Source organism: Pteropus vampyrus, unplaced genomic scaffold, assembly GCF_000151845.1.
Source record: "Pteropus vampyrus isolate Shadow unplaced genomic scaffold, Pvam_2.0 Scaffold251, whole genome shotgun sequence".
NCBI classification, from domain to species: Eukaryota; Metazoa; Chordata; class Mammalia; order Chiroptera; family Pteropodidae; genus Pteropus; species Pteropus vampyrus.
The window spans coordinates 1,260,269-1,287,736 of record NW_011889032.1 but is presented as its reverse complement, the minus strand read 5'-3'; the positions used below and the strand labels follow the sequence as shown (position 1 = coordinate 1,287,736).

Below are 27,468 nucleotides of genomic sequence, written 5' to 3'. Positions count from 1 at the left end.
ATTGTGGTTAGATTCAGAATGTTCAACTCCCCACCTCCCCATTTTGCCCTAGCCATGGTTAATCTGTGGTGTATCCTCATACCCTAATTTATGTAATGCCAGTGTTAATCATTGTTCTTAAATCCTTGGGAAATATAAATCAGGTGGCTTATTGGAATAATATTTGTATTTGAGATTTACTCATGGTGCACGTGTCAGTAGTTTATTCCTTTACATTGTTGAGTAGCATTCCATTGTATGAATATATCAGTTTATCCATTTGCCTGTTGAAGAACATTTGAGTTGTTTCTAGTTTTTGGATATTGTATATAAAGCTACTATAAATATCTGTGTTCAGATTTTTGGATGAGTTGTCAGGATTAGTCACCCCGGCCAGCACAGTAACTCCCTTCTCTGCCTGTCGCTTCAGAGGCAGAGGAGTCTAAAACATTGTGTATGCGCCTCAGCAAATGAGAGTTCTGGTCACCAACATTTGGTGTTGTCAATCTTTTTAACTCTGCTATTCAAGTAGTTGTGATTTGATTCACACTTGCATGATGACCAACAGTGTTGAGCCCATTTCATATACTTATTGACCATTCAGATTTCTTCCTTTGTGAAGTGTTCAAATTTTTTGCCCATTCTTCTATTGGATGACTTTCTTTTAAACATTGATTTGTAACAGGTTTTTGTTGTTGTTATTGTTGTTTGTTTTTTTATGTATATAAATTGGATACAAGGCCTTTTCAGATTGAAGTTTTTAATATTTTATCCCAGTGTGTAGCAGGTCTGTTTCTTAACAGTGTCTTTTGATGAGCATAAGTTCTAAATTTTGATAAGATCTAATTTATCATTTCTTTCTGTACCCTGCCTAACAAGTCTTCTGAATAAGTATTTTCTGCCTAGGTATTGCATATATTTTCTAGAAGCTTTATGATTTTACCTTTCAATTTAGTTCTATGATCAGTCTTAATTCTTTATAAGTTGTGAGGTAAGGGTTGTCTTTTTTTTTTTTTAATTCAAAAATATGGATATAAGTTTTTCGAGCACCACTCGTTGAAAAGACTTCTTTTCCCAATAAATTGCTTTGGCGCTTTTGCTGAAAACAAATTGACCATATAAGTGTAGGTATATTTCTGGATCTTCTGTTCTATTGATCTAGTTTTTGCCAGTGCCACACTGTTTGATTACTGTGGCTATATAAAAGTCTTGAAATGGGGTAGTATAAGTCTTTGATTTTTTTTTCTTCATTAAGGTGTTTTGGGTATTCTAGAGTTTTTGCATTTCCATATATGTTTTAGAATCAGCCTGTCAGTTTCTTTAAAAAGCCTGCAGGGATTACGATTGTGATTGCATTGAATCTGATGATCAATTTAGGAAGAATTAACATCTAAGCAATACTGAGTCTTCCAGTTCATAAATTCAGTATATCTTTTTAGTTATTTAGATCTTTAACTTCTCTCAGTAATATTTTGTAGTTTTCAGCATAGTAGTCTTGCACGTCCCTTATTTATTTATTCCTAAGTATCGATCATTTTTTTGATGTTATTGCAACTGAACTTGTTTTAAAATTCCATTTTAAAATTGCGTGATATGAGCCTATCAGAACATCATTGATTTTTATCTCATAACTTTGTATCTTGTAGCTTTGCTAAATTTACTTATATTTTCTAGTAGTTACTTTGCAGAAAGGATTTGTTATCCAGCTTGTTCTATGAATAGAATCAGTTTTAATTCTTTCTTTCCATTTCGAATCACTTTTACTTCATTTTTCTACCTTATTACACTGGCTAAAACCCCTTACATATTACTGAGTAGAAAGAGTGAGATTAGACATTCTATTCTTTTCTAACCTGAAATGCTTTGTACTTTCTCATCTCACAGCACAGAGAGGTCGTATTGACATTCTATATGAAATGCAGCTTCTTCTTTTCTATCTCAACATTTTTTAAAAGTTCTTTATATTATTTACCATAAATTACACTTATTTTATTTGTTTACTTTGTTTTCTGTCCCTTACACCAACCCATAAGCCCCTCATAAAAAAACAACAACAAACTGTCTTCACCATTGCATCCCCAGTGCATAGCTCAGGGGCTCTTAGTAGATGCTCAGTAAATGCTTTGTCGAATCAGTCTGTCTATATTGGTGGGAACTTTTAGGAGTTAACACAGTCTATCCTCCTTCCCAGTATTTGAATCTCTCCAGCAACACCTAGTATTATTTCCTGCAAGATTTTTTTCATATTTCTCTTTTCACTTTTTAAATTTTTTAAGGGGTAAAATTTCAAAATTTCTCATAGATACCACTTATATCTAATACTTTCAGAAGTTCTCATTGACATTTTATAAAAAGTACAGTTCTTTCTACTAATTTTTGCAAAATATTGCGGTAGAAAATTTAGATAGTTTGTATTTCTTGGATGTTATATACACTTAAAAGTTAATCAATATTCATGCAATTTGCAGTGGTTCAGATATGGGAACAAGGGTGAACACATCCACAATTATAAATATGTTGGATCAGCATTTCTGATTCTTTAAAATCTGGAGAATTTGCACTGATGAAATGATCCTGTTAGGCAAATTATTTCCTAATTTTTGTCCTTTAGCTTTTATTCTGAGAAATTTGTTTTCTTAATGTAATTTAAACCTCATGAAGGTAAATTGCTTTTGGTCTGGAACACAGTGATCTAAAATTAATCCAAAAGGCAAAATATCTTCTTGCTGCTCCATTGTAATAGCTGCTCTGATAGAAAATAAAGCTTCAGTTCATGTGAACACACAAAGAAAATAATGGTTTTTGCCCCCTGTAGTATGTTACGATAGTTCTTTGGCTCATCCTACACATTGACAATGGACATTTCATTAAAGAAGTAGATGAAAACATTTTAAGGTGGCTGTTCATTCATTTCAGCTCTCTTCTTCATCCTCCTCATTTCTCCTCCCTCCCTTTCTCTCTCTTCCCTCCCATTTTCCCAACTTTTTATTTTCCCTTACTTTCCCTCCTCTTCCCTCCTCACCTTCTTTCTTCTTTCCTTTGTTCTTCTGACCTCCTTCTATGTCCTAGTCAGTGTTCTTATTCCTGCAAATGTAGTAGAGCATAAGACATGTAGTTTGTCCATATGCAGCTTACAATGCAGTGGGGAGGTAGATAGTGAAGAGGTAAACATATGCATGTCATAAGTGCTGTAAACAGTGTGTGTGTGTGTGTGTGTGTGAGAGAGAGAGAGAGAGAGAGAGAGAGATATGAACGGATGAGAGAGAGAGAATGCAAACAAATGAAAATTACAGAAGGCCTTTAAGGAGAAGGACATTTGAGCTGAGCTTTAAAGGTCCATGAGATCCAGGGAGAGAGTGTTTTAGAAATGGGGATAGCAAATTAGAAACCCTGAGAACAGATCGAATTTGGTGTGAGAGAAACTAGAAGATAGACACTTGGCCTAAGTGAAATTAGCTTGGGAGAGAATGCCGTAAGATGACGCTGGAGAAGCAAATAGAGGGACTAGATTCCAGAGGCTGTGATGGAACATGATGAACAGTTTCAGTTTGATTCCAAGTGCAGTCAAAAGCCAGTGGCCCGTGTGTAGTATAGTAGTTTGTGTTGTCATTTAGACACTTAAAGAACATCTTTAGTATGATAAAAATACATAAGTTCAAATTCTTATCTCAGTTTTCTCTTCCGAAAAGAGATACAGAAAGCCAAAACTGACAGAATTGAAAAAAGATGAACAAATCTACAATTAGCAAAGGGAGATTTCAGCAGTCCTCTGTCGATAACGAATAGAATAGAATAAGTAGACAGACATTCAGTAAAGATTTAGAGTATGGACTTGAGCAACCCGGTTAACCAGCTTGACTTAAACATTCACCTAGATGGACCAAATTTTGGGCGGCAACCAAGCTTCAATAAATTTAAGAGCACTGAAATCATACTAGATATGTTCTCTGACTACAACAGAATTAAATAGAAATCAATATCAGAAAAATACCTGAAAAAAAAAACCCCAAATATCTGGAAATTGAACCACTTATTTCTGAATGACTTATGGGTTAAAGAAGAAATGACAAGGAAAATGTGAAATTACTTTGGAAAGAACAAGAACAAAAAGGTAGTCATTGCTTTTATTTAAAATAAAAATATTAATATGCAAATATTAAGGTAGAGATTTGCATCTTCAACTCTTCCTACTCGTCTGCTTCTTGAATTTCCTAATTACGTCATATGTCAGCCTTACCTCAGTTCCTCAGTGAGATGGGTGTGGCTGTGTTCTTGCTGCTGGTCGGCACCCAACCCTGGTTAGTCTGGCCTTGCCAACTTAACTAAGTAGTCCTACCACTTTTCTTTTAGTTCCAGTGAAAGACCATTTCAAAGGTCATGTTCCTGGAACTATGGAGGGGAATTTATGGAGCAGTAACAGGCAAGTTCAAGTTACATAATTCTTACGCTAACTTTAATTAAAATCTTGTCAAAGCTGCTTTTTCTCAGTCCTGCCTGGGGAATTCTGGTCTTCCTTCTCCCTACATTTTAGATTTTTTGTGAGCCCTTCTTTAGTTCCCTTCTGCGACTTCTCTTTCTTCTAGCAATCCTTTAATTATTTTGACTTTTTAATTGTTTTTGACTTTTTATAATCTTCCAGTATCTGCTGTCTGATATCAGCTTGTCCTTCTCAACTTCATTTATTCATTCAGGCTTGACCACATGTTGGGCATTAAACTAGGCGCTACGTTTGCAAATGGCGTGGGAGACTTAAAGATCAGATAATTAGAGTGTGCTAGGTAACTTTGACAGAAGTATGTTGGAAGTGTTGTGTAAACAAACATTCATCCAACAAATATTTATTGGCCTCCTGTTATGTACCAGGCACTGTGCAATGGAGGTGGTATTCTAGGCATACAATACTGATTTTTTAAAGGTGTAAAGGTGAGGCGTGGAGTTGTGAAGGAGTGAAGAATGATTCGGGGATGGGGATGGGCCCTGGCATGAGGTATTTGGTGGGCACTGTATTAAGTGGTGAGAGGAAAGGCTAGAAAGGCTGTGACAGTCCTTATGACTTCTTTGGAAGTTTAGTCCTGTTTCTGTGGTCATTGTATTTATTAGCTCCATGGTGACTCTTACCAACACTTCCGTACTACCTGAATCTCTTATTTCTTTGCTTATCCTTCTGCTCGCGATAGTGGCCAGTGGCTCCAAGTGGTGGTGACAGCAGCACTGGTTATCATGCATTTTTAAAAAGCGGGAGGGGGGTTGCTAATAGAGAAAGAACCCCAAACTAAGAAGCCAGGTATGTGGCACTCTTCCTTTACCTGGAGTATTGCCCTCTAGGATATAATTAGTCTCTTGAAACCTTTATTTTATTATTATTTTTTTAAGGTAAAGGAGGAAGAGGTTGAGGTATAAACACATTACTTTGAAGATGCCCTGTGGCGTAAAATTTCAATTTATTACCCACCCTGAAATTTTTTATTCTTTTCCTTTAGGTTTCTTGCTATTTAAAGATTTTTGTTTGAATGAAATTAATGAAGCTGTACCTCAGGTGAAGTTTTATGAAGAGGTAAGAAGTAATTGTTTTACCGATGCTTTTATTTCAAAAGCATATTTAAACTTTACTTTGGAAAATATTAAGACTTAATATCTTACAAATATTTAGAAATTCATTAAACATAATTAGTAGAACAAGATGTAATATGTGGTTTGTTAGAAATGCTGACAGTATCTATACAAATCATATTTTTAAAGGCTCTGGAGTGCTCTGGAAGCAACGAAAATAGTTGGACTAAAATCCCAGAGATGGGAGAATCATTCAGAGGTGCACTGACAGTTACCAGCCACTCTATTTTCTGCAGAAGCTTGATGACTCTGGAGACATAAGCTGAGGCAGAGGGCTACTAGGTGAAAGAGAAATTAGCACAGTTTTCTGGCCACACATTGCTAGAGTCACGAATTAGAGACTTGATGGGAGAAGGTGGAGGGGAGCTGAAGAGATGGGCCAAAAGCTTCTGGAAGACACGTCGAAGTCTCCCACAGCCTTACGGTGCTATGTTAAAATGCAGACCTGCTGTGGGGAGCGATATGAAAACATAATAGACAAGAGATGAAAACCCAAGGAGAGTGTTCTCTCAACCATGAAGATCTATAGCTACTTATCACCTGGGTCGTCTATCTATTCCAGGTGTAACAGGCACATTACAGTACAGGTTTGGCCTTTAGCAGCAGGGTGCTTCTAGGAGACAAAAATCCAAAAGAGATTTCTGGTACTAGAGTAAAAAACAAATAGGACTGGAGAAGCCCCCAACATGTGATTAGTCTCCCTCTGAAGACATATACCAAGCTTTGAAGGTGAATGGGACAGGAGGCAAAAGGCTATTCTAAGCCTCCTAAGGGTAGAAGTGATTCCATTGCTGTGGAGACAAAGATGTCTCATTGAACTGCATGGAGAGCCATGCCTCAAGAGCAGGGGCAAACCAGAGACAGACTGAGTCCTACAAAAATGGCAACTCATTCCCAGCCCAACTCAGTCCCTTACTGGGTGATAATCCTTCTCCCCACTTGTGTAACAGAGTACAAGGGGAGCCCTCTCTGTCATTTTTTGCAGGTAGAAAATAATAATATATAGAGGATATACAGTGTTCCACATACAGTAAGAAACTATTACACACCTAAGAGGCAACATTATATGACCCATAAACAAGGCAATAGAAGCAGGCCCAGAGATGAATTAGATATTGAGAGTCAGCTGACAAGTGCTTAAAATAACTATAAATAATATGTCCAGACAACAGATACAGGAAAAGATGGACAGAATTGTTGGAAAGATAGAGAATTTCAGCATAATTTGATTTTATTATGAAAAACCAAGTAGACATTCTAGAATATAATGTACCATATTTGAAATTGGAATTAATGGTTAGAACCAATAGAAGATTGGTTACAATACAAAACAGGATTAATAAGTAGGGAGAAAGAGGCAGACAGTAGATAATCTCAAACTGAAACACAGAGAAAAAAAGGTCTAACATGTAGAATCGCAGTCCCAGAATAAGAAGAGAGAGTGGGACAGAAGCAGTATTTGAAGAGATAGTACTAAGAATTTTACAAAATGATGAAAGATAGGAGTTTATACAGATTCAAAAACTTAGAAAACCCTAAACAGAAGGATTAAGAAGGAAACACATCTTTGAACATCTGTATAAGACTATGGAAACCTTTGACAAAGAGAAAATCTTAAAAGCAACCAGAGGGTAGAAAAAGATACCTTACTTTTAAAGGAGCAATATTATGATTAACCTGACTGTGACATTTTAAAAGAAATTATTAAAAAATAAATAAAAAGACAGATAATGAAATGACCATCTTTAAAGTACTGAAAGAAAAAAAAATCTGCCAATCTGGCATTCTATTCTTGGTAAAAATTTCCTTCAAAAATGAAGGTGAAGTAAAAATATTTTCAGACAAAAACTGAGATTTGTCAGTAGTGGACTTGCCTTACAATAAATACTAAAGGGAGGTACCTTAAACAGAAAAAAATTATCCCAGATGGAAATGCGGGAAAGAATGAAGGACATCATAAAGGATAAATATGTAAAATATAAATAGATGTTGACTGTGCAAAGCAATAATATAATGTTTTTAGAGTTTAAAATGTATGTAAAACTAAAATATAGTAGCACAAAAAGCGGGACATGGAGTTAAAAAACTAAAGTGTTTTAAGATTCTAGAATATTGGGGGGATAGGAAAAGTAATAATATGCTTCAGCTTGTAATCAGTCAGGGGTACATACTATAATCTCTAAAGTAACTTAAAAAAGAATAAAATGTGTATATTTAACAAGTTAAAAGAGGGGGGAAATGGAATAAAACATTAATCTAAAAAAAGTCAAAAAAGTAATAAAAAGAGCCATAAAATAATAAGTGGTCACATTGAAAACAAAATATAAGATGGTAGCTGTAAATCCATCAGTATAAGTAGTTACATTGAATATAAATGTGCTAAATACTCCAAGTAAAAGACTGTGTGTCAGATTTGATAAATAACCAAAACCCTATTATACACTGCTTACAAGTGACATACTTTAAACAGAAGGGTAGAAGAGGATATACAATACAAACACTAACCAGAGCAAAGCTGGTATAGCAACACTAATATCAGACAAAGTACACAAATGCTCAAATGCTACTTTAAGAGAGATTATTTCATAATGATAAAGGAGTCAGTATCATGATCTTAAATCTGTATGTTATAAATAACATAACTTCAAAATATATAAAGCAAAAATTGACAAATTTAAAACTAAAAATCAACCCTAGTGGTAGACATACACTTTAAGAGCTTATAAAACACTCAAGAAATGAGTAAGAATATAGAAGATTTTAATAAAGTAATGAATAGACTAAGCCTAATTGACATACATAGAATGCTACACCCAGCAAAACTATAGTTCGTATTCTTTAAAGTACACAGGAATATTTATCAAAATAGGTCATATACTGAACCCTAAAGAAATCTACAAATTTCAAGATTGAAATTGTTCAGAGTATGCTCTTTGACCACAATGGAATCAAGCTCACATTTAATAACGCAGTTAACCAAGAAATCTTTAACTGCCCGGAAACTAATACACTAAATAGTTTATGGGTCAAGGAGGAAATTAAAACAGGAATTAGGAAATATTTTTAATTGAACATATTTTTAAAATGACATGTATTATTATTATTAGTGCCATGTATCTTTTACTCTGACGCATTTTAAATGGTCCAAAGAAAGCATAGCATAATTAGGGCTGATATTAGTAATCTTTGTACAAGTTTGAAAATTAGAGGGATATTCCATTTCTTTCTGGTCTATTAACACATGAATACTTTATATTTTTCTAAATTTTCAAAATTATATGAACATATTTCCAGAAAGAATGGTCAAATTAGGATGTACTATTAAGCATCATGTAAAAAAGAGCTAAATCCAAAAGGATTTTACTCAGTTTGCAGTAACTTTATTATTTCAGTCTGAATCATAATCAGGCATTTTATCTGAGTATCACAGCTTGTTCTGTCAAAAATTTTTTTCTTTCTTGTGTTGTTAAAAGCTTCACCTTTTCATTTTCAGCATGTACTAAGTCGCCTTGTCAACTACGGAAAAAATCTCCTTTAAAGATAGCTGTTGCTAGGTTGAAACAGATGGGCAATCTACTTGGGGTTATTTCTTAAGCACTTCTTGCCAATATGGTGCTGTCTACTGCTGACATGTTTCCATCTGACCTTTAAACATTGGAGTTTCTCTTTGTTGGCTTGCTCCCCAAGTCTTCTCGCCTCTCTTCTGGCTTGGCGCATGATGGACCTGGCTTATCAGATTATCCTCACGGAGGATAATACTCCAAAGCTCCTCAGTCAGTTGCTTTATTATTCTTTTAATGAAGATACCACACAGCCTCAGGGCTTCAGATACACTTCTCCAGTCAGTGCAGCATTGGAGTTATCAGTCAGTAATTTTGCTCTGACTCCTTGGTTTCATCAGTTGGGTTATTTCTGGTTGTTGTTTTATGACTCCCATCTCTAGAAAACTCTTTTGTCAGATGTCTTAAAACATATATTTTATACATTGTAGTTCGATTTTCTTCCCTCCCCAGACTTTTAATAGTTACTGTTTCCTGTGTTAAAATCTTAACAGCTTATCCTGACATTCATATATCTCTCTGTTAGTTATTACCTACCTTTCCTTCTTTATCTTTCACTACCTTCTTACGTATAACTTCCTGGAACCAACATTTCCAAACCCATTGAGCCCTCTCTTCCTTTTATTACTTTACTTAGGTCTTTTCCCAAGCCTAGAATGCTGCCTCCCCTTCTCAGCTTATGAAAAATCTAGGTCTAGCTCAGTTTAAGGTCTAGCTCAATGTCTGTACTTTCTAACAAGTCCATCTGTACAGCTATCCTGTGTTTTTTTACTCCTTTGATTCCCACACCATTTGTGGTCAGTAATGCTCCTGTAATACTTAATATATGCTTGCCGCTTGTGTGTGTGTATTGAGTATTTTCATCTTGATCATTGACTCATAGACAGAAGGCCTAACTAGGATCTAGGTGCATTTGTGCCTCACACTTGCTGTGGGATATGGGGCCAGTCGTTGAGCAAACGCTGAAGTACGTTCCTCATTTCAGACCTGGATCTTACGAATGCAAACAGTACACTGTCCCTATCAGGAGCTCACAGTGTCAGGACTTAATAGTTGAGCTTCAGTTACCTCATCTATTAAATGAGGTTAGTAATCATCTCCTGCTACTTGACAAGCTTAAATAGGATGCTGGGTGGACAACTGCTTTCTAAACTACAATGTCTATAATGTACTGTTCAGGTGTACAGGCAGCTGTAACATAGTGGTTAAGAGCTCTTAAACTCAGACCGCCTTTGTTTGGGTATGGACTCCACTGGTTTCTGGCTTCATAAACTTGAGCAAGCAGTCCAGCTTCTCTGCCTGGGTTTCCTCGGCTAAGAATTAGGGTGATAGCAGTGCCTGTGTCTTAAGGTTGTTGTGTGTGAATGCGACATACCAGAAGAGTGCCTGACACATAGTTACTGTTCAGTGTGTTGGTTTATACACTTCTTTGTTCCTATTAGATTATGAAGCAGCTTATAAAAATATGTATATGATGCCTTGATTTAAAAATAAATTATGGAAAAAATAAATATAAGATCAGAGGTAAAGTAACTATATAGAATTTTTTTTATCATTCAACCAGTATTTATGAAATACCAATGCTAGGAAGACATTACTTGGAAGAACAACAAGTCCTCGCTTGTCTTTGAGCCTCTGTTTTGCTTGAGAGATACAGACAATAAACATATAGTCAATAAATAACAAGAAATATGTCAGAAAGTAATAACTGGTATGTAGGGACTCAAAACAGACTCAAAACACAGGAAATATATCAGGAAGTAATAATGTTATGGAATGACTCAAAACTAATGTATCATGACTTGGTGGCCACTTTAGACTGATAGGTCAAAGACTGACTCTGAGGAGGTGACATTTAAACTGAGACTGCAATGACAAGGAGGCTACTAGGCTTTTGAAGATGGGCACAGGGTGAGCGGGAGACCATTTTAGGTCGAAGTCATGGCTAAGACATTGACCCTAAGATAGTGGGAAAGAACTTGGTGTGTTTGAGGAACTGAGGGATCAGTGTGGTGTGTTCATAATGGGTGAGAGAGGTGGAGTAGTGTGATACAGGATTGGGTTGAAAAGAGAGACTGGGTTTGGGGGCCGAGTAACATTTAGATTTTATTCTAAAGCCCATGGGAAATTTAAAACGGGAGTGTTAGAAGAATATTCTATACATGTCAATTAGATCAAAGTGACTGATGTGATAAATCATCTACGTCTTTATGGATTTTAAATCCAGTTGTTTTATCAGTTGCTGAGAGAAGGGTGTTAAAATCTGCAACTTGAAGATTGTTATTAGGTGCTTACCTAATGATTTTTTTTTTAAATATTTTTATTGCTGGGAAGATTTTTTTTTGTCTTGAAAAATGACTTTATTAGATATTAATATAGCCACTTCAATTTCCTTATGCTTATTGTTTTCATGGTATATCTTTTCTCATCCACTTTCAATCAGTGTTTTTATATGCAAAATATATTTCTTTTAGACAGACATAAAAGTATCTTGTTCACCCCTCCGTATGCCCATTTCTGACAATTGCTGCATTGTAGTGGGCTAATCTGAAATATTGTGTTTATTCTTAGTGAGGTTTGCTGAGTTTCTTGAATCTGTAGATTTATATATTTCACCAAATCTAGTAAAATTTGGGCCATTATGTCTTACAACATTTTTTTCTACCTTCATCTCTCTTTCTCCTCCTTCTGGGATTCCAATTCTATGTATGTGTGATTTTTGGATATTATCCTAAATATTACTGATGCCCTTTTCAGTTTTTCCCCCAAATATATTTTTCTTTCGGTTATTCAAATTAAGTAATTTCTATGCATCTGTCTTCACATTGATTGACTTTTTTTTTTGTCATCTCTATCTATTATTATGTCCTTCCATTGAATTTTTAATTTAAGATATTGCGTTTTTTAGTTCTAAAATTTCCACTTGGTTCTTTACGTAGTTAATATTTTTCTGCTATTTCCTGTCTTTTTATTCATTACATGCACATTGTCTGTTATGTCCTGAGTATTGTTATAATAGATACGTTAAACCCTAGTCTGGTAATTCCAATATCAGAGTCATCTTGGATTGGTCTTCATTTATGTTCTTTTCTCTTGCATGTAGACCACCTTTTCCTGTTTCTTCATATGTAGAATAATTTCACATTGTATCTTGTACATTTTGATTGATATGTTGTAGATATTCTAAACTCTCTATGTTTCTGCAAAGGGTATTGATTTTTTGTTTTAGCAGTTAATTTGGCTTACTCAACTTCAAGCTCTGTCATCTCATAAAATAGATAGTAGCTGAATGTTGGCCTTAGCTGGACTGCCTTGCGTCTGCCATGATCACATGTCATCATGGAGACCAACATAGAATTTCATAGAGTTTATACACAGAATTTTGGAGCTCCCCCTCAGCCTCTTTATTTTTTAAGAATATCCTCTCTTACTTTCCAGCTTCTGTTTGATGCCCTGTCTCCATTATCTGTGTACTTTTGGTCACTCCTGTGCCCCAGTGTGGTTGGGTATTATATATGTCCAGAATTTGCATTTTTTTTTCCCCCCTCAGATGGATTGTTCTGTTAGCAGATAGTTGGCTACTACCAAAAGTTTAGGTCTGTGATACATTTTGAGTGCAAAGCCAATGTGATTGGCTGATGGTTTGGATATAGGAGGTGGTTGAGGGAGGGGTGTGAGCAAAAGAGCAGAATCAATTTTAATTATTCCTTTTTGGCTTAAGCAACTAGGAATATGGTTTCACTCATTTTTGTGATAGAGGAGACTAGGAGAGGAACATGTTTGGCTGGAGTAGAGAGGATGTGGAAATGTCAAATAGGTACTTCAATCCTTAGAATCTGGAGCTCAGGGGGAGAAGTGAGTCCTAGAGGTTCGGACTTAGTCACCAGAATATAATTGGTGTTTTAAACTGGGACTGAATAGATTAACCTAAGGAGAAGATAGTGAGTGAAAAAGGGATCCCCCAGCACCCAGCTCTGAGGCACTTTGGTATTTCGAAGTCAGGCAGAAGAGAAAGAATTATCAGGGAGACTGAGGAAGAGGAGCCAGTGTGGCAAACCCCTGGAGAGTACAGATCATAGAAGTCAGAAAAGAAAGCTTCAAAGAAGACAGGGGTGGCAACTGAGTTGAAAGCTGCAGAGGAGTCAGTGAAGCTAAGAACAAAAGAGAGACCCGTGATTGGGCAAGGCAGAGGCCATTAGTGATGATAGCAGACCATTCCACTGGAACGGTAGGGGAACAGATGAAGAGAGAAAGTGGAGAGCTTAACAACTATGGCCCAGAAGAGCTTGCTCTTAGGATCCTGGATATTTAGACTCCATGTTCACTGTGAGCTTTGTAACCACCAAAGCAGAAGGAGATTACATGATCAGTGAATGTATATCATTGATGATGATACTTCTCTTCTGCTGTAGGGGAGACTTTTCGCCTTGAACTCAGGGCTCTACCTGCTCAGGTTACCACGACAACCTAACTGCTAAAATTAGAGGTGGAGTTTTCTACGTGTATGCTACAATAAAGACATCCTATCTAGAGTTAACTGATAGTTGGCTGCACGTTCTTTATTAGTGGTCTTACTGATAATAGAAAGTGAATTTTAAATTACAGCCACAAATACTTTAGGCTTGTACTTTGCCTACTAAGAATTATCTTTTTTGTTGTTCTTGTTGGGGTTTATGAGGCACAAGCCTCTTAATAAAGCCAGTATTGTGATTCAGAGTATCATTTGCCCAAGAAACTAGAATTTTCTGTACAGCTATATTATTATGATTTATGAAAAACAACCATAGACTCGGCATTTGTTTTACCAGGTGTCAGCCTGCTTTATAGGGCCCCTGGGACATAGACTTACATTTCATTACACTTGTTTTTGAGAATAATAATTCCATGAAGTCTTCTTACTCCTTGAATTTATTCAAATGTTTAGGCATAAACATTGGCCTTTGGTTCACCAACAGTCTGCCTCTTTCAGCCTAGCATTAACTAACCATTGGACCTGCCTAAAACAAAATAACAGAAGACATCAACTGAGCCAGGATCCTGTGTTTATATTCTGACTCTTCTCCGATTTCACCATTGCCTTGCAGCTGGCATAGCTGCGTCTGGCCTGGTGTCTGAACTCTTTAGACTTGTTCTCCTGAATTAATTTAGGACGGTTAAGCCCAGGTCCTCTGGTTATGCCAGCATTGCTAGATTGCTTCTTTATTAAAACAGTCTTTTCCTCTTGGGTGGGGTGCCAACCTACCCCAGCCTGCCTGCCTTTATATTGTTTTTTGTTTGTTTGTTGGTTTGTTTGTTTTTAATCTGTTCTAAGAAGACTCCATTCTAAGCCCTGGCAGTAACAGACTTGTGAATCTCAGACATCTCAATATGTAACACTGATGGTATTTCAGGGCAATTAAGATGATCCCAGTAATTTCTCAGCATGTGAGCAGCTAGCTCTCATATGGGACCTCACATACCCCTCTCCTTGCCCTTTCTTTATCAGAAATTCTTATAGGATTTACTAGTTTTGATTTCAAAACTGTCAAACCCAGACAGACTATGAAGAAAAAAGGTAACTTTTATTTCTATTCAGTTTATACTCTCTCCTATGGGAGTAGTTAGCCCCACCTTTTATCATACCAGATAGAACAACTGGCTACCCATTAGAAACATTTTTTCCCCCAAATAAGTAATATGTAGTAATTAGTCATTACATTGCTACATTGCTACAGTCTTTCTATTAGCTCCATATTTCATCTGTTTTCATTCTTTATCTTTTGGATTAAGAGTATTTCTGTGAATACATAAAAACACCTCTCTGATTCAGGAACTTCTGTTATCAGGTTAGAATGATTGGGATTATTTCCACATAAAGCAAATATTTCCAAAGCATATTTTGTTATTGGGCCCCTCTTAACACTGGTCACATTACCTTCCCTAAGTTAGCAAAATATACTATTTGAAGTAAGCTTTCTGTTAATACTTTTATAAAGCAGATGCGGTTCCAACCTGAAAAACCAATGCTTTTATCTATGGGTTAATGCCTTTCCAAAATATTTAGTTGATTAACAAAAAAGAAAAAAATCTCTTTGCAGGAATCCTGACAATATATTTTTTATCCTGTTTTATAACACTGTAGATGGGTGAGAATGATCCTCATAACTCTTAGAATGGAATAATGGCCAAATTTAAATTATTTGTGCTTTGGAAAGGAGAATTGGCAAGGATGAATGGTCCATGGCTAATAGAGTGTAAGATAATTGTAACCATGGCAGTATTTGTTTCCTGATGTTATGGTTCTAAATTTGTGATGAGGTTCATCATAGGAAAAAATCAATTTGTAAGTTTCATGTTGAATTTAAATTATTCCAACTTCATTATTACAACATTAGAAGTAGTCGTTTCCTGTGGAATAGCCAGTTCCATAATTTGCATGATCTCATGTGGAAGTGGTTTCTACCAAGACTAGTAATATATTTTAATAAAGTAAATTTATAGGAAGACATACTTAACAATGGCAACTTTTAAATTATCTAGATAAAAGAATATGAAAAACTTGATAATGAGGAAGATCGCCTTTGTAGAAGTCGACAAATTTATGATACCTATATCATGAAGGAGCTGCTGTCTTGTTCACATGTAAGTATTTCTTTTTGTTTTATTTAGTGTAGATATATGTGAAACAGCCTTCAGGGTTTCGGAATGAAAGTAAAATAGGAAGGTGTTAAAAACATAAACAATGCTCATTGAGGATGGAACCTCTTTCTTTGTTCTGTCATTTTTTTTTCTGATAACTACTGATAGAATATCTGTTGTTCTGCACACACTTAGTATATTTCCAAAAGCAGATACTTTCACTGCAAAAGCTGGTAGAATAAAATAGCTAATTCAAATCAATGGAAGAAAGGGCTAGTCTTAATTCTGGACTTTCTCAAAGAAATTAAGCTTTGTGAATTTAACTCTGTTTTAACAATTAGACTAATTAGATATTGATAAATATAGATCTTAAGTGGTTTCTTTGACTAAATAAGGAAGATTGTAGATATGTTGTATTCATTAATTGCTAAATAATGGTCAAAATACTTTTTTCTTGTAAGTCAGATAAACAGATAAATTTGGTCATTAGAATAAACTAGGTTCCTAGGAAATTATTCCACCAGGAGTGAGTGGAATAATTAGTAATAAAAATTTACCATGCAATCTCTCTACATTAAGACTGTTTTCCAAATGAGTGGCCAAACAGTTCTGGCCTACTGTATGTGGTACAGTAGCCATTAGCCACATTGGCTGTTTAAATTAATTAAAATCAAGTGAAATTTAAAATTTAATTCCTGCCTTCCCCATGAGCCACATTTCAAGTGCTCAGTAGCCACATGGGACTTAGTGGCTCCTGTTTTGGACAGCATAGATCCCAACATTTCTGTCTTTGAAGAAAGTTTAGCTGGACAGCATTGGCCATGATAATGATGTGTTTTAGTGCTTCTGTTATTTATTGTGTTGTTTGCCATTCTTATTGACATTTAATGACTGGTGGCTAAAGATGGCACCTCTTGTAGCATAATTGCATTACTATTTTTTGGACCCACCTACCTTGTAGTAGAAAGAATTTCTGAGTTAGAGCTAATCATTGGTGCTCTGGGGTTGATTGAACCTTGGAAAATGCCAGATGTTTGCTGGGAGAGCCTCTATAAACTTAGTTTTCATGTAGTTCAGCAATTTAGAGGGTTTTTAGCAGTGTGCTATGCTTTTTAAGCTTTTCTTCTTATTGTGCATTATTGAAGGAACTATAATTTGAAGTTTTGGGGGAGGACAGAGTTTGTAATTTTTTCTGGCGTAAGTTCCATTCTTTTAGAACTAGTTCCCCACTGCTATAGTTATAGTGGGACTTCTTCACCTAGAGCCTTTTACCACCTGGCTTAGCTTTGTAATCCTGCATTTAATTCTTAGGTGCATTTTCATGCATTTATTTTCTCTTACACAGAAATTTTGATTTTGTAGACATTTTAGAACTCCATTATCAGCTAATTGAGGAATGTATGCTGTTAGTAAGGTGGTAAGATTCTTTACATTTTTTAAAAATCAAATTGATCTTGAATTCTTGTAGGATTAGGTGTATTGTCAGTCAGCCCCCACCCCCTTCTCATGCTCATCGCCCTTCTAAGAATGTGTCTCAGTACTCTGGAAGCCCAGAGGAGCAAGCGTTTGTTCAGCTCGCCCACAAATATCCAGCAGATCTTTAAAGAATGTGTGCTAACATAATTACCAAAGATTACTGTTCAGTAATTGTTGCGTTTAATTATATGTTGTGATATTGTATAACATACAACGGTTTGTTATGTTTTATAATCGTTGAAAAAAATATTATTTTTGATTTCTAAAAGCCATTCTCAAAGCAAGCCGTAGAACATGTGCAAAGTCATCTAGCCAAGAAACAGGTGACATCAACTCTTTTTCAGGTAAGATAAAATTATTTGTTCATTACTTGAACAAATAAATTTGCTCATTACTTGGACTTGGTGACATTCTCTTTTCATGTGTATAGGTACTAGAGGACTTTATACATAAGACTGTTCTTATCTGGAGGTTTATCTGGAACCACTGAAGTTTAATATTGCTTGTCTTCTCATTGAAATGTGTTCTTATAACAACATCCTTCATAATTTCTTTCCTGAAAAATGGCGCTAGACCTTTCTAGTAACATTATTTTCAATAAGTCAATGAAGAGAAGACATTGGAAGAAAAAGCCTTTTCCCATTTGACATCCCAGACACCCGTGATGAGCAGGGACTTTATAAGATTTATTTGTGGTGGTAGAGGTGCTGATCCTCATGGTGGTAATCTCTTTTAAGAATCAAGATCGAATGTTGGAATGACCTTGGAGTTATGACTGGGGACCTGGATTTTACCTTGGCTCCTCACATCTCGAACACAGCACAGTCATACAGATTTAAATTACAGGACTTGAAAATTCAATCCACAGCTAATGGGCCTGTGTATTTGCTGCTTTTTTGATGTACTGGCTTCTCGTCCTTCCAAAGCCTTTTCCATCCAGTGCGTTTTCTCTGGAGGTGGCAGCTTGCAAGGACATGGTCAAGTTTTCAAATAGATAATGTAGTTTTTTAAGTTTATGAATCATAAGAAATATGAAAAAAACGTCATTAAGTGATGTAATACTTGTCATAAATGAAAAGAATTAATTTATCCTTTTTTTGGATTATTCAGTCATTTGTAGAGAGGTTAGTTGATTTTAACATTGGTGTCCATTGGTTCCTTATGATGAGATTTATTTATAGAAAATGAATTTGGTTATTCTGTATAGAGAAAATACTAATTTGGCTCTTAGAGCATTTGGATACAAATTGAGTGTTACCTTTCTGCCAAAATATTTGGGTGGATTTTTCTTAAACGGTAGCACCTTCCTGTATAGTCTAGTAGGTTATAGGCTTGGGCTTTGAAATTCATTTACTAGGGTTTACAGACCTCAAAGGGTGTCTTGAGGATTCAGTGAGAAAGGTGCATGTGAGTTGCTTTGCACTGGGCCTGCTATCACAATGCTCCATAAATGTTAGCAATTACCAGATATTTTACATTCAGAAGTACAATGTGAATATCTGCATTTTGTTGTCTTCAGAATTTCAGTTTTCAGTTGACTTTGACATAGTCTTAATTGTCATTTACAATGAACATTGTTAAATTATACTCACAACACATGGATTTGACAGCTTCTTGAAGCATAAATAACATTAAAAAAGAGTTCCAGGTGAGATACAAGGACCACCAAAATTCTTTTCATGCCTTCAGAGAATATCCATTTAGAAGCTACTTCTTAGTATATCTTTTAAAAACACTGCTGATTTGTTCATGAAAAAATAAATGAAAATAACGTTCTCGTAAAATGGATGTAGAATAAGTGTGGTCTTATTTCAGAGGTGAAGGAAATAGTCAATAAGTTGATTAAAATAAGGAGTGTATTAGTGCAATTCAGTGTAACCATTTGGAACATATTAAAGTATAAATAGAAGTTATACATTTCGATGTCCTGTTTATAGAGGGACATTAAAGTTGGTTGACATCTTTGAGTTGAAATTATTTACCCCCCAGTTTTGTTGAAGTATAATTGACAAATAAGAATTCTATCTAATTTAAGGTGGACAACATGATGACTTCGATATACGTATACACTGTAACGTGATTACCACCACTATGCTAACACATCCGTCACCTCACAGTTATATTTCTGTGTGTGTGGTGAGAATACTTAAGATTAACTCTCAGCAGATTTCCAGTATACATTATAGTGTTATTACTATAGTTAACCATGTTGTAAATTAGATCTTTAGAACTTATTTATCCTGTGTGACTGAAACTTTGTACCCTTGACCACCATCTCCTCATTTTTCCCAACTCCCAGCCCCTGGCAACCACCATTCTACTGTCTGCTTTTATGACTTTGACTTTTTTTAGATTACACATGTAAGTGAGATAGAGTATTTGTCTTTCTGTGTTTGGCTTATTTCACATAGCATAATATCCTCCAGGTTCATCCATGTTATCATGAGTGGCAGGATTCCCATCTTTTTAAAGATTGAATAATATTCTTCTGTGTATGTGTATGGGGGGCTGTATGTGTGTCCGTCCCACATTTTCTTTATCTGTTCATCAGCAGACACTTTGGTTGTTTTCACATCATGGCCATTGTGAATAAACTTCAATGAACATGGGAGTGCAGCTCTCTCTTTGAAATACTGTTGTCATTTCCAGAAGTGGGATTGCTGGATAATATGGTAGTTCTATTTTTAAGTTTTTGAGGAATTTTCATACTGTTTTCCATAGTAGCTGCACCAATTTACATTTCTACCAACAGTGCATAAGAGTTTCCCTTTTTCCACATGCTCACAACATTTATCTCCCGTCTTTCTGATAACAGCCATCCTAACAGGTGTGAGGTAGTATCTCGTTATGGTTTTGATTTGCATTTTCTTGATGATTAGTGATGTTGAACACCTTTTCCATATGTCTGTTGAGCATTTATATGTCTTCTTTTGAAAAATGGCTGTTCAGGTCCTTAGCTCATTTTTAAAATCAAGTTATTTGTTTTTCTGCTATTGACTTGAGTTCCTTATATATTTGGATATTCACCTCCTTATCAGATATATGGTTTGCAAATATTTTCTCCCATTCCATTGGTTGCCTTTTCACCCTATTGATTGTTTCCTTTGCTGTTCAGAAGATTTTTAGTTTGATATAGTTCCACTTGGATATCCAGTTTTGCTAACACCATTTATTGAAGAGACTGTCCTTTCCTTATCGTATATTCTCGGCATCCTTGGGAAAGATCAGTTGCCCATAGATGTGTGGATTTATTTCTGAATTCTCTATTCTGTTCCATAGGTCTATAATGTCTCTCTTTATGTCAGTACTATACTATTTTGATTACTATAGTTTTATAATGTATTTTGAGATCAAGAAGTGTGATGTGTGAGTTGAAATTTCTTATCAAGGAGAAGAAGCAAGTGAAACAAAAATGCTCTGAAAGTAAATACAAAATGCTTTTTATTGACTTCTTTTTGTTTGTAAAATTGACTTTAGAAATTGCATAGGCATATTTGGTGGCAGGGGTCGGGAGAGGTCCTAGCTTACATTTAGGTGCTTAGAATGTGCCAGGCCCTATACTTGGCTTTCAGCATTCTTAATTTTATTAAATTCTCACAATAGCCTTGCAAATTAGATATGACTATTTCATTTTACAGATTAAAGGAACTGAGAATCAGAGAGGTGAAGGAGTTTGCTCATGACCACACTGTTGAGCTTTGGTTTTTGCACTGCTTACCTGGCATGTTTTGTGGTTCTTTTTGTTGAAAAGTGTCAATGTGGGTATATTATGTTTAGTCTTAAGAATTTCCAGTAACACTCTGTCTTTTATTTTGTTAGCAGAAAGTACAGGATGTTTGATAAAATATGAAAAAATATTAACAAAATAGTTTTTGTAAATAGAAAATCTGTGATAAACAAATTTGACCTTTTCATAAATTTTTGAGCACTTGATCTGTTTTATCTTTTGATGTCTTTTGAATCTCTTGAGACTTGTGGCTTAGCCTTTTGCATCTAGGGGACTTTGCTAGGATCAATATTATATATGTCATAATAGAAACATAGGATTTCAGAGTCGAAAAGAACTTCAGAGAGATAGATCAGCTCTTCCTCTTACCAGGAAGGAACAAAGTCCATTTGGTTTTCGTGACCAGTCACTGTGCCCTGTCCAGGACAGTGATAGCCCTGTGAGGCGAGGCAGTAGAGGCTGATTGGCCCAGAGTCTCTTTTCTGCTGCAGGAAGTGAGGCTCCCAGAAGAGCTGTGGTTATGTCACTGCCTGTGTTTGGTTTCTGTGGCTTCTTCAGACTTCCTGGTCTCATCACCTGCCTTGGATGGTTTCTGATCTGATCGTTTTTTTTTGCAAATTTTCAGAATGATCTGTGAAGACACAGAAAACACCAAATTTGCATCATTCAGTGAGTGTAGGATGTCAAGCAAGATACTTTCCAAAACTATCTAATTGACTCTGTGCTGAACTGTGAAATGTTGACATTTGATATTTTTATAGTTCGCGATTTAAAGTTCATCACATAGAAAAGGAAAGTTATTCTGTTTATTCAGTAATGTGTAAAGTGGCATGAAATTGAAGTAGGTTGTTCACAGGAAAAAAAGCACTGCACAAGTGAGCCAGGAGCCCTTGCCTTAACCTGGCTTAGCCATGAATTCACTCAAAGACTTTGGGGACAGACCTGCTCACACCTCCACAGCCTCTTATGTACAAAATAAGGATTAGGATTGACTTTCCCTCACCCCAACCCATGGTCACCTTTAGCCCTAAGATTCCAAGAAATAGAAAATCAGTAAAGAAAAGAGTTAATTAAAAAAAGAATTTACTCTATTGGTCCCTCAGGTTTTAGTCTTTAAAACTCAATAATAATGCTGATAATTTATAATTAATTAATAGTAATTTACAGGATGCACTACATAACTTTCAGGGCCCTGAACAAAATGAAAATGTGAGGCTCCTTGTTAAGAAATTAGTAAGAACTTCACAATGGTGACAGTAGGGCACTGAATCAAGCTTTGTGCTCTTCTGAGTGTGAGCCCTATGGAACAGCACAGGTCATGCACCCATTAACCTAATTCTGGTCATTTAAAGAAGTATCAGCGACCTGCAGTGAGCCATGCTAGGCAGTAGGGATAGAATGGCAAACGGGACAGACCAGTACTTGCCTTCGTGGAATGTGCCATCGAGTAGTATATATGACTATGAAATGATCATGATATGATGAATCCATTAGTGAAAGTTGGACAGATATCGAGAAAGGCAAGTACGAAATGCTGTGGGATTGTAATTGGGAACCTTGCCTTGTCTGAGTCTCATCTGTTTGTATTTTCACTTTTGTATGTTCCTATTTATGCAGTGTGGAATTTCTTTTCCTTACTTTCCAGCCATATATAGAAGAAATTTGTGAAAGTCTTCGAGGCAACATTTTTCAAAAATTTATGGAAAGGTATGAAACTTAATGTTTCTCTATATAAAACCTTTTATTGAGATACATTCGACATATAATGTATTAGAATATTAGCATTTATATAAAATCTCATACTGTGTAGGTGTACCTCATTTAATGCAATAAGCGCTGTCTTTAAAATACGTGTTAATTTATTCATTCACCAGATAGTATGACCACATACTATGTGCCAAGCTTTGTGTTAGGCCGTTTCTTTGATACTTTCTTTACATTATAATTTAGGACTTGCATTTTTTTTTTTTTATCGCCTACAGCACCTGATATTCCTAGGTGGTCTCCCATCCAAGTACTAACCAGGCCTGACCCTGCTTAGCTTCCGAGATCAGACGAGATCGGGCGTGTTCAGGGTGGCATGGCCATAGAGGACTTGCATATTTTAATGTCCCTTTGACCTTTAGTTCTTTACCTTCAAAATGGTCTAAAATTTAAATAGATTAGGGAACCTCAACATTAAAAGTATCTTATTGGGGCACCTTTACTAATGCAAGCAGAACTCTATAATTAATCTAATTCATTTGTTTGGACTTAGAAATCATGTCCCCCAAAGTGGGACAAGCCAGTGCCTGATTCGTAATGTAGAATTTAAGGGTATAGGCTATAATCAATGTCTGCGGTCATATGGATCATTAAAATGCCTCTTAATTATGTCCCTTTGAGTCACTCAAACTATTGAGTGTGTTTGTCATAGAAAATTCTGAAACGTCTCAGTGACGCCTATAAAAGTGTTGAACTCATCTGCTTTTCAGGCACTTAACAGTCAGTCCTTCAATATTTTTGAGTATTCGTTTGTGATAATGCACCGTTGGAATCGGACTTTCTAAAACTGAGTCTGCATTCACACTGACTCTGCTTTTCTCCATCAGCTCCACTGAGTTCTAGACAATTGACATGATGATTGTGTCTTATTGCTGGAGCAGCCTGCAGCTGTTCCGTAATTGCCCTTTAAGAACAAATGCTGCTTCATTACAGTTTTTTTTTCTTCCACATGTTCACAGAACTAAAGTAATTTAGGGGGAAAAAAAAGTTCTGTTATGGTTCTACTAGAGTTCAAGAGATAATTTTATCCTGGAGTCGAGTCAATACTTTGGGAAACTCACATGCATACAAATGATTACTCTTTTCTGAGTCAGAGCAGAAATTTTGTCAGAAAGCAGCAGAATCCAGGAGATGGAATGCTGGCTCAGGGCTGACTCCATTGCTGTTGGTTCTGAAATCTGACCTTTCCCAACTCTGGGTCAACCTAGCTCTTATGTGATCCTTGGGGGAGAGGGGAGAGATGGGGATGATGGTGTAAATTGGGGAAGACGGTCAACCTGCATGGCGATTTTCTCCTGTCGATTGAGCCATTCACTCTTATTGTCACAGGAAACACACGCGAGGCTGTTTGCATTTTAAGCGAGCATGCACACTGGATTTCCTGAAACATTTACCGTTTTGTGTAAATGAATTATTTTTGAAGTCAATTTGTTCATTATTATAGCTTTTTGGGTTTCTTTTATGTTAATACATTCTCAAAATGTCTTTGATTTGAGTGACCACGAGTTTTGAAAAGTACGGACACTCCTTAAGTAAAACCTGGTAGCCATCGCTTCCTTAGGACCTGCCACATTCTCTGAGGACTTCGCAGTTAAGGTGATTTCCTGGTGGCCACACTGCAGTGTGAAAATAAAGGGAAAGTCTTCAGCAGTACAGGCGCTCATCTCTCTGCCTTCTCCTGAGGCCCAGCAGGGACACGGGCTAAGTTCCAGGTGGGGCTGAATCCAGGAGGGAGGCTTCCCTCTCCTGGAGGAGTCTTGTGAGCCACGTTCAGGAAGTAAACTTCAACTGCTCAGCAGTCTAAAGCCCCAGTCAGGAACTGGAGCTAAAAACGCTGACTCTTCCCTACCCTCACTGCACGCCAGTCATTTCTGTTATTTTTAACCTCTGATCTGTCCTCTGAGATACTCGAATTGTCTGCAGGGGTTTTGGCTATCCGAGCCCTCTGTTGCCCAGGCTCTATTCTGTTCTCTGCCATGGTTTATCTAATACCAAGAAGCTCCCACTCTAGTAACTAAGTATCGACTAGGAATAGTGCTCAGGGAACCCCCATGGACTCACAACTGTGCCTGGACACGCGGGGGCCATCTGTACTTCCTAAGGAAGAACTCGTTACAACAAACCCATATTTCATGGGCAAAATGTGTATTTGACGGTATTATTTATTTATTTTTTTTTTGGCGGGGGGCGGGGGAGGGGGCAGATTGTATTCTTTTGGGGCAGGGTAGAAATTGGGAGCTGGTTCTTCTAAACTCTTGGTCAGTAGAGCATTTCTGTCTCCCTGGCTGTTAACCCTCCCCAGCAAGTTTGCTAGTTTGTAGAATGTGCTAAATCACCACCCCCTGTTGCCAGCTCTGAACTTCAGAATCTGTGAGAAGAGAGTCTGAGTTAGCCCAACACACCACATGAATTTCATAGAAACAGTCATGGACATATAAATGTGGAGTACACCCCAATGTGGTTTTGCTTTTTGTACTTATCATACTTGAAAAAAAAAAGTTTGAAACAACTCTCAGAAACTCTCAGAATATAATTTTATTTTACCATCCTCATAGAGATTTTAGGAGGATCAATGAAACACTCTTTAAAAGTCATTTTAGATTGGAAAAAAAAAGATGCTATGTAATTACAAAGAGTTCTTCTGCTTTTGATTTTCAGTTTGATTGTTAGCCTCAGAAATATTTTTAAAAGATCCTTAGAAGGCATATTAAATGAAACCCCTAGGGGAACTGGGATATTTGGATGCCTCAGGCATTTTATTATAATGCTGAGAATACCTATAACTTGTACTTCTTAAGAACTGCCTCTCTGCCTCCCTTTCTTCCTTTTTTTTGGTCTTCATTCATCTATTCATTTAAAGAATGCTGAATACAGTGCTCATGTGTAAGAAATCATGCTAGGGTCTAGATGAAATCCAGTAGTCACCAAGAATATTATTTGTTTTTAAGGACTATTGCATCTAGAATGCACTTTTGGGAAAAAAAAAAACTAAAACTAAACACTGTAGATATATTGCTCATTAATAAAAAGTAATCAAAGTAATATTTTTATTAAATAGATATAGGATAGATATTTTTCTTCGCGGATGACAAAAGCACTCATTAAGCAGTTTAGTAAATTATGAAAGCACATTACCGCAATGTGACATTGTCTGATTCTAGTTTGAAGATTCCTTTCCTTCACATTCCTATCTGTGAGAGGCAATTCTTGGTTTGGGTTCAAATCCTACTCCACCCTTTCCCTCACTGTGTGGCCTTGGGCAAGCCTTAGTCCTCTTGGCTGTAAAATGGAGATCATCCTAATACCTGTGCATAGGGTTGCTGGGTTGAGTAAATGAGCCTCTAGAGCCTGACACTTCAGAGCATTTGCTACTCTTCTAGTTATTTTTAAACATTAATTTTTTGTCATTTAGAGCTGTGCTTTCCAGGACAGTAGCCACTAAGCTCCATGTAGCTATTGAACACTTGAAATGTGACTAGTCTGAATTAAGATGGGCTATAAGTGCAAAATACATACCAGGTTTCAAAGACTTAATATAAAAACAATGTGAAATTTCTCATTGATAATTTTATACTGATTACATGTGAAAATGATAATTTTTTGATGTATTGGGGTTAAATCAAATATACTGTTAAAATTTAATGACACATGTGGCTTGTTATCCAGTTGGACAGTGCTGATTCAGATAAAGATGTCACCATAGCATAATGACAGTTAAAGGAAAAACATGAAGTCTTTCGTTTGAATCATAAAATAAAGCCACGAATACTGGTGAATGCTTTGTGAAAATGTTTAAGAAAACTCACTCTAATTCAGAAGCAGCACAACTGTAGTATAATTCCAATGTATCTTATAACATTGTTCTTTAAATCCAGTTAACTTGATATTTAACTTTCCAGTAATTATTTATATTCTTTTTTAGTGACAAGTTCACTAGATTTTGTCAGTGGAAAAATGTAGAATTAAATATCCATGTAAGTATCATGCTTTCCTTCCCTTTCTTTTTTTAAATAAAAACTTCCTCTGGCTTCACTTCGTGAGAAAATACTTGATCCTGGAGCTTGCTCCCAAGGGTGACACACTGCCTAAACCAAGGTCCTTGCAGCTTATGTATGAAAAAGTCATCCTCCCATACCCAAGTGTAAACAAGTTGGATTTTATTCTCATTTTTCATATTCCTATAAGAATGTGTTTATTTATTTATGAAAGGGTATTTTAAGCAGTAATTAACCCTTACACAGAAGTAGTAAAAATACAAGTCAACGTAGTGCGATTCCTGTATACCCTTATCTTTTGCCATCCTGGTAAAGTTCCTCTTTTTTTTCTCATTATGAAGTGTAATCACGTAATAAAACCGATGGCATTTTTTGCCTAGACCAAAGTTTCATCTTTTTAAAAAAAATTATTCTGAGAATGCTAAAAGCCATCCTCAAATACTGGCTACTTTCTAACATGTATTTCCCAGTGTTTCATCTTTTACCTTTCAATGTCATTAATTCTAGGACATAATCCTTCCTTTACTTTTAGAATGCACATTTGTTTGTACAGCCTTTCTTACTGTCTCCTTCATGTTCTTCCTTCACATAGGTTTGCAATTGGGAAAAATAAATTATCAACTGGATTTTTTTTTTTTTTTTTTTAGTTTTTAACTTGAATGGTACCATTGGAAGAAGAGTTGGTTTTGTTTTGTTTTGTTTTGTTTTGTTTTGTTCTGTTCTGTTCTGTTCTGCTCTG

General features: G+C 36.1%; 1 protein-coding gene and 1 non-coding gene across 3 annotated transcripts in view; one reads left to right on the top strand and one right to left on the bottom strand.

The window, feature by feature from the left end:
* GRK3 (G protein-coupled receptor kinase 3) overlaps positions 1 to 27,468 on the top strand; it is a 101,582-nt gene that overhangs the window by 27,857 nt on the left and 46,257 nt on the right. Inside the window, exons 2-6 of one of the 2 annotated variants that reach the window (XM_023520177.1) lie at positions 5,460 to 5,533; positions 15,669 to 15,770; positions 17,513 to 17,587; positions 22,616 to 22,677; positions 26,657 to 26,708. In XM_023520177.1, the coding sequence (XP_023375945.1) occupies positions 5,460 to 5,533; positions 15,669 to 15,770; positions 17,513 to 17,587; positions 22,616 to 22,677; positions 26,657 to 26,708 (365 nt within the window). The remainder of the gene's footprint in view (positions 1 to 5,459; positions 5,534 to 15,668; positions 15,771 to 17,512; positions 17,588 to 22,615; positions 22,678 to 26,656; positions 26,709 to 27,468) is intronic. The other variant, XM_023520178.1, reaches the window with a different exon arrangement.
* Positions 22,944 to 23,062, bottom strand: LOC111729206. The gene has a single exon (XR_002776139.1). It is a non-coding gene; the product is annotated as a 5S ribosomal RNA (ribosomal RNA).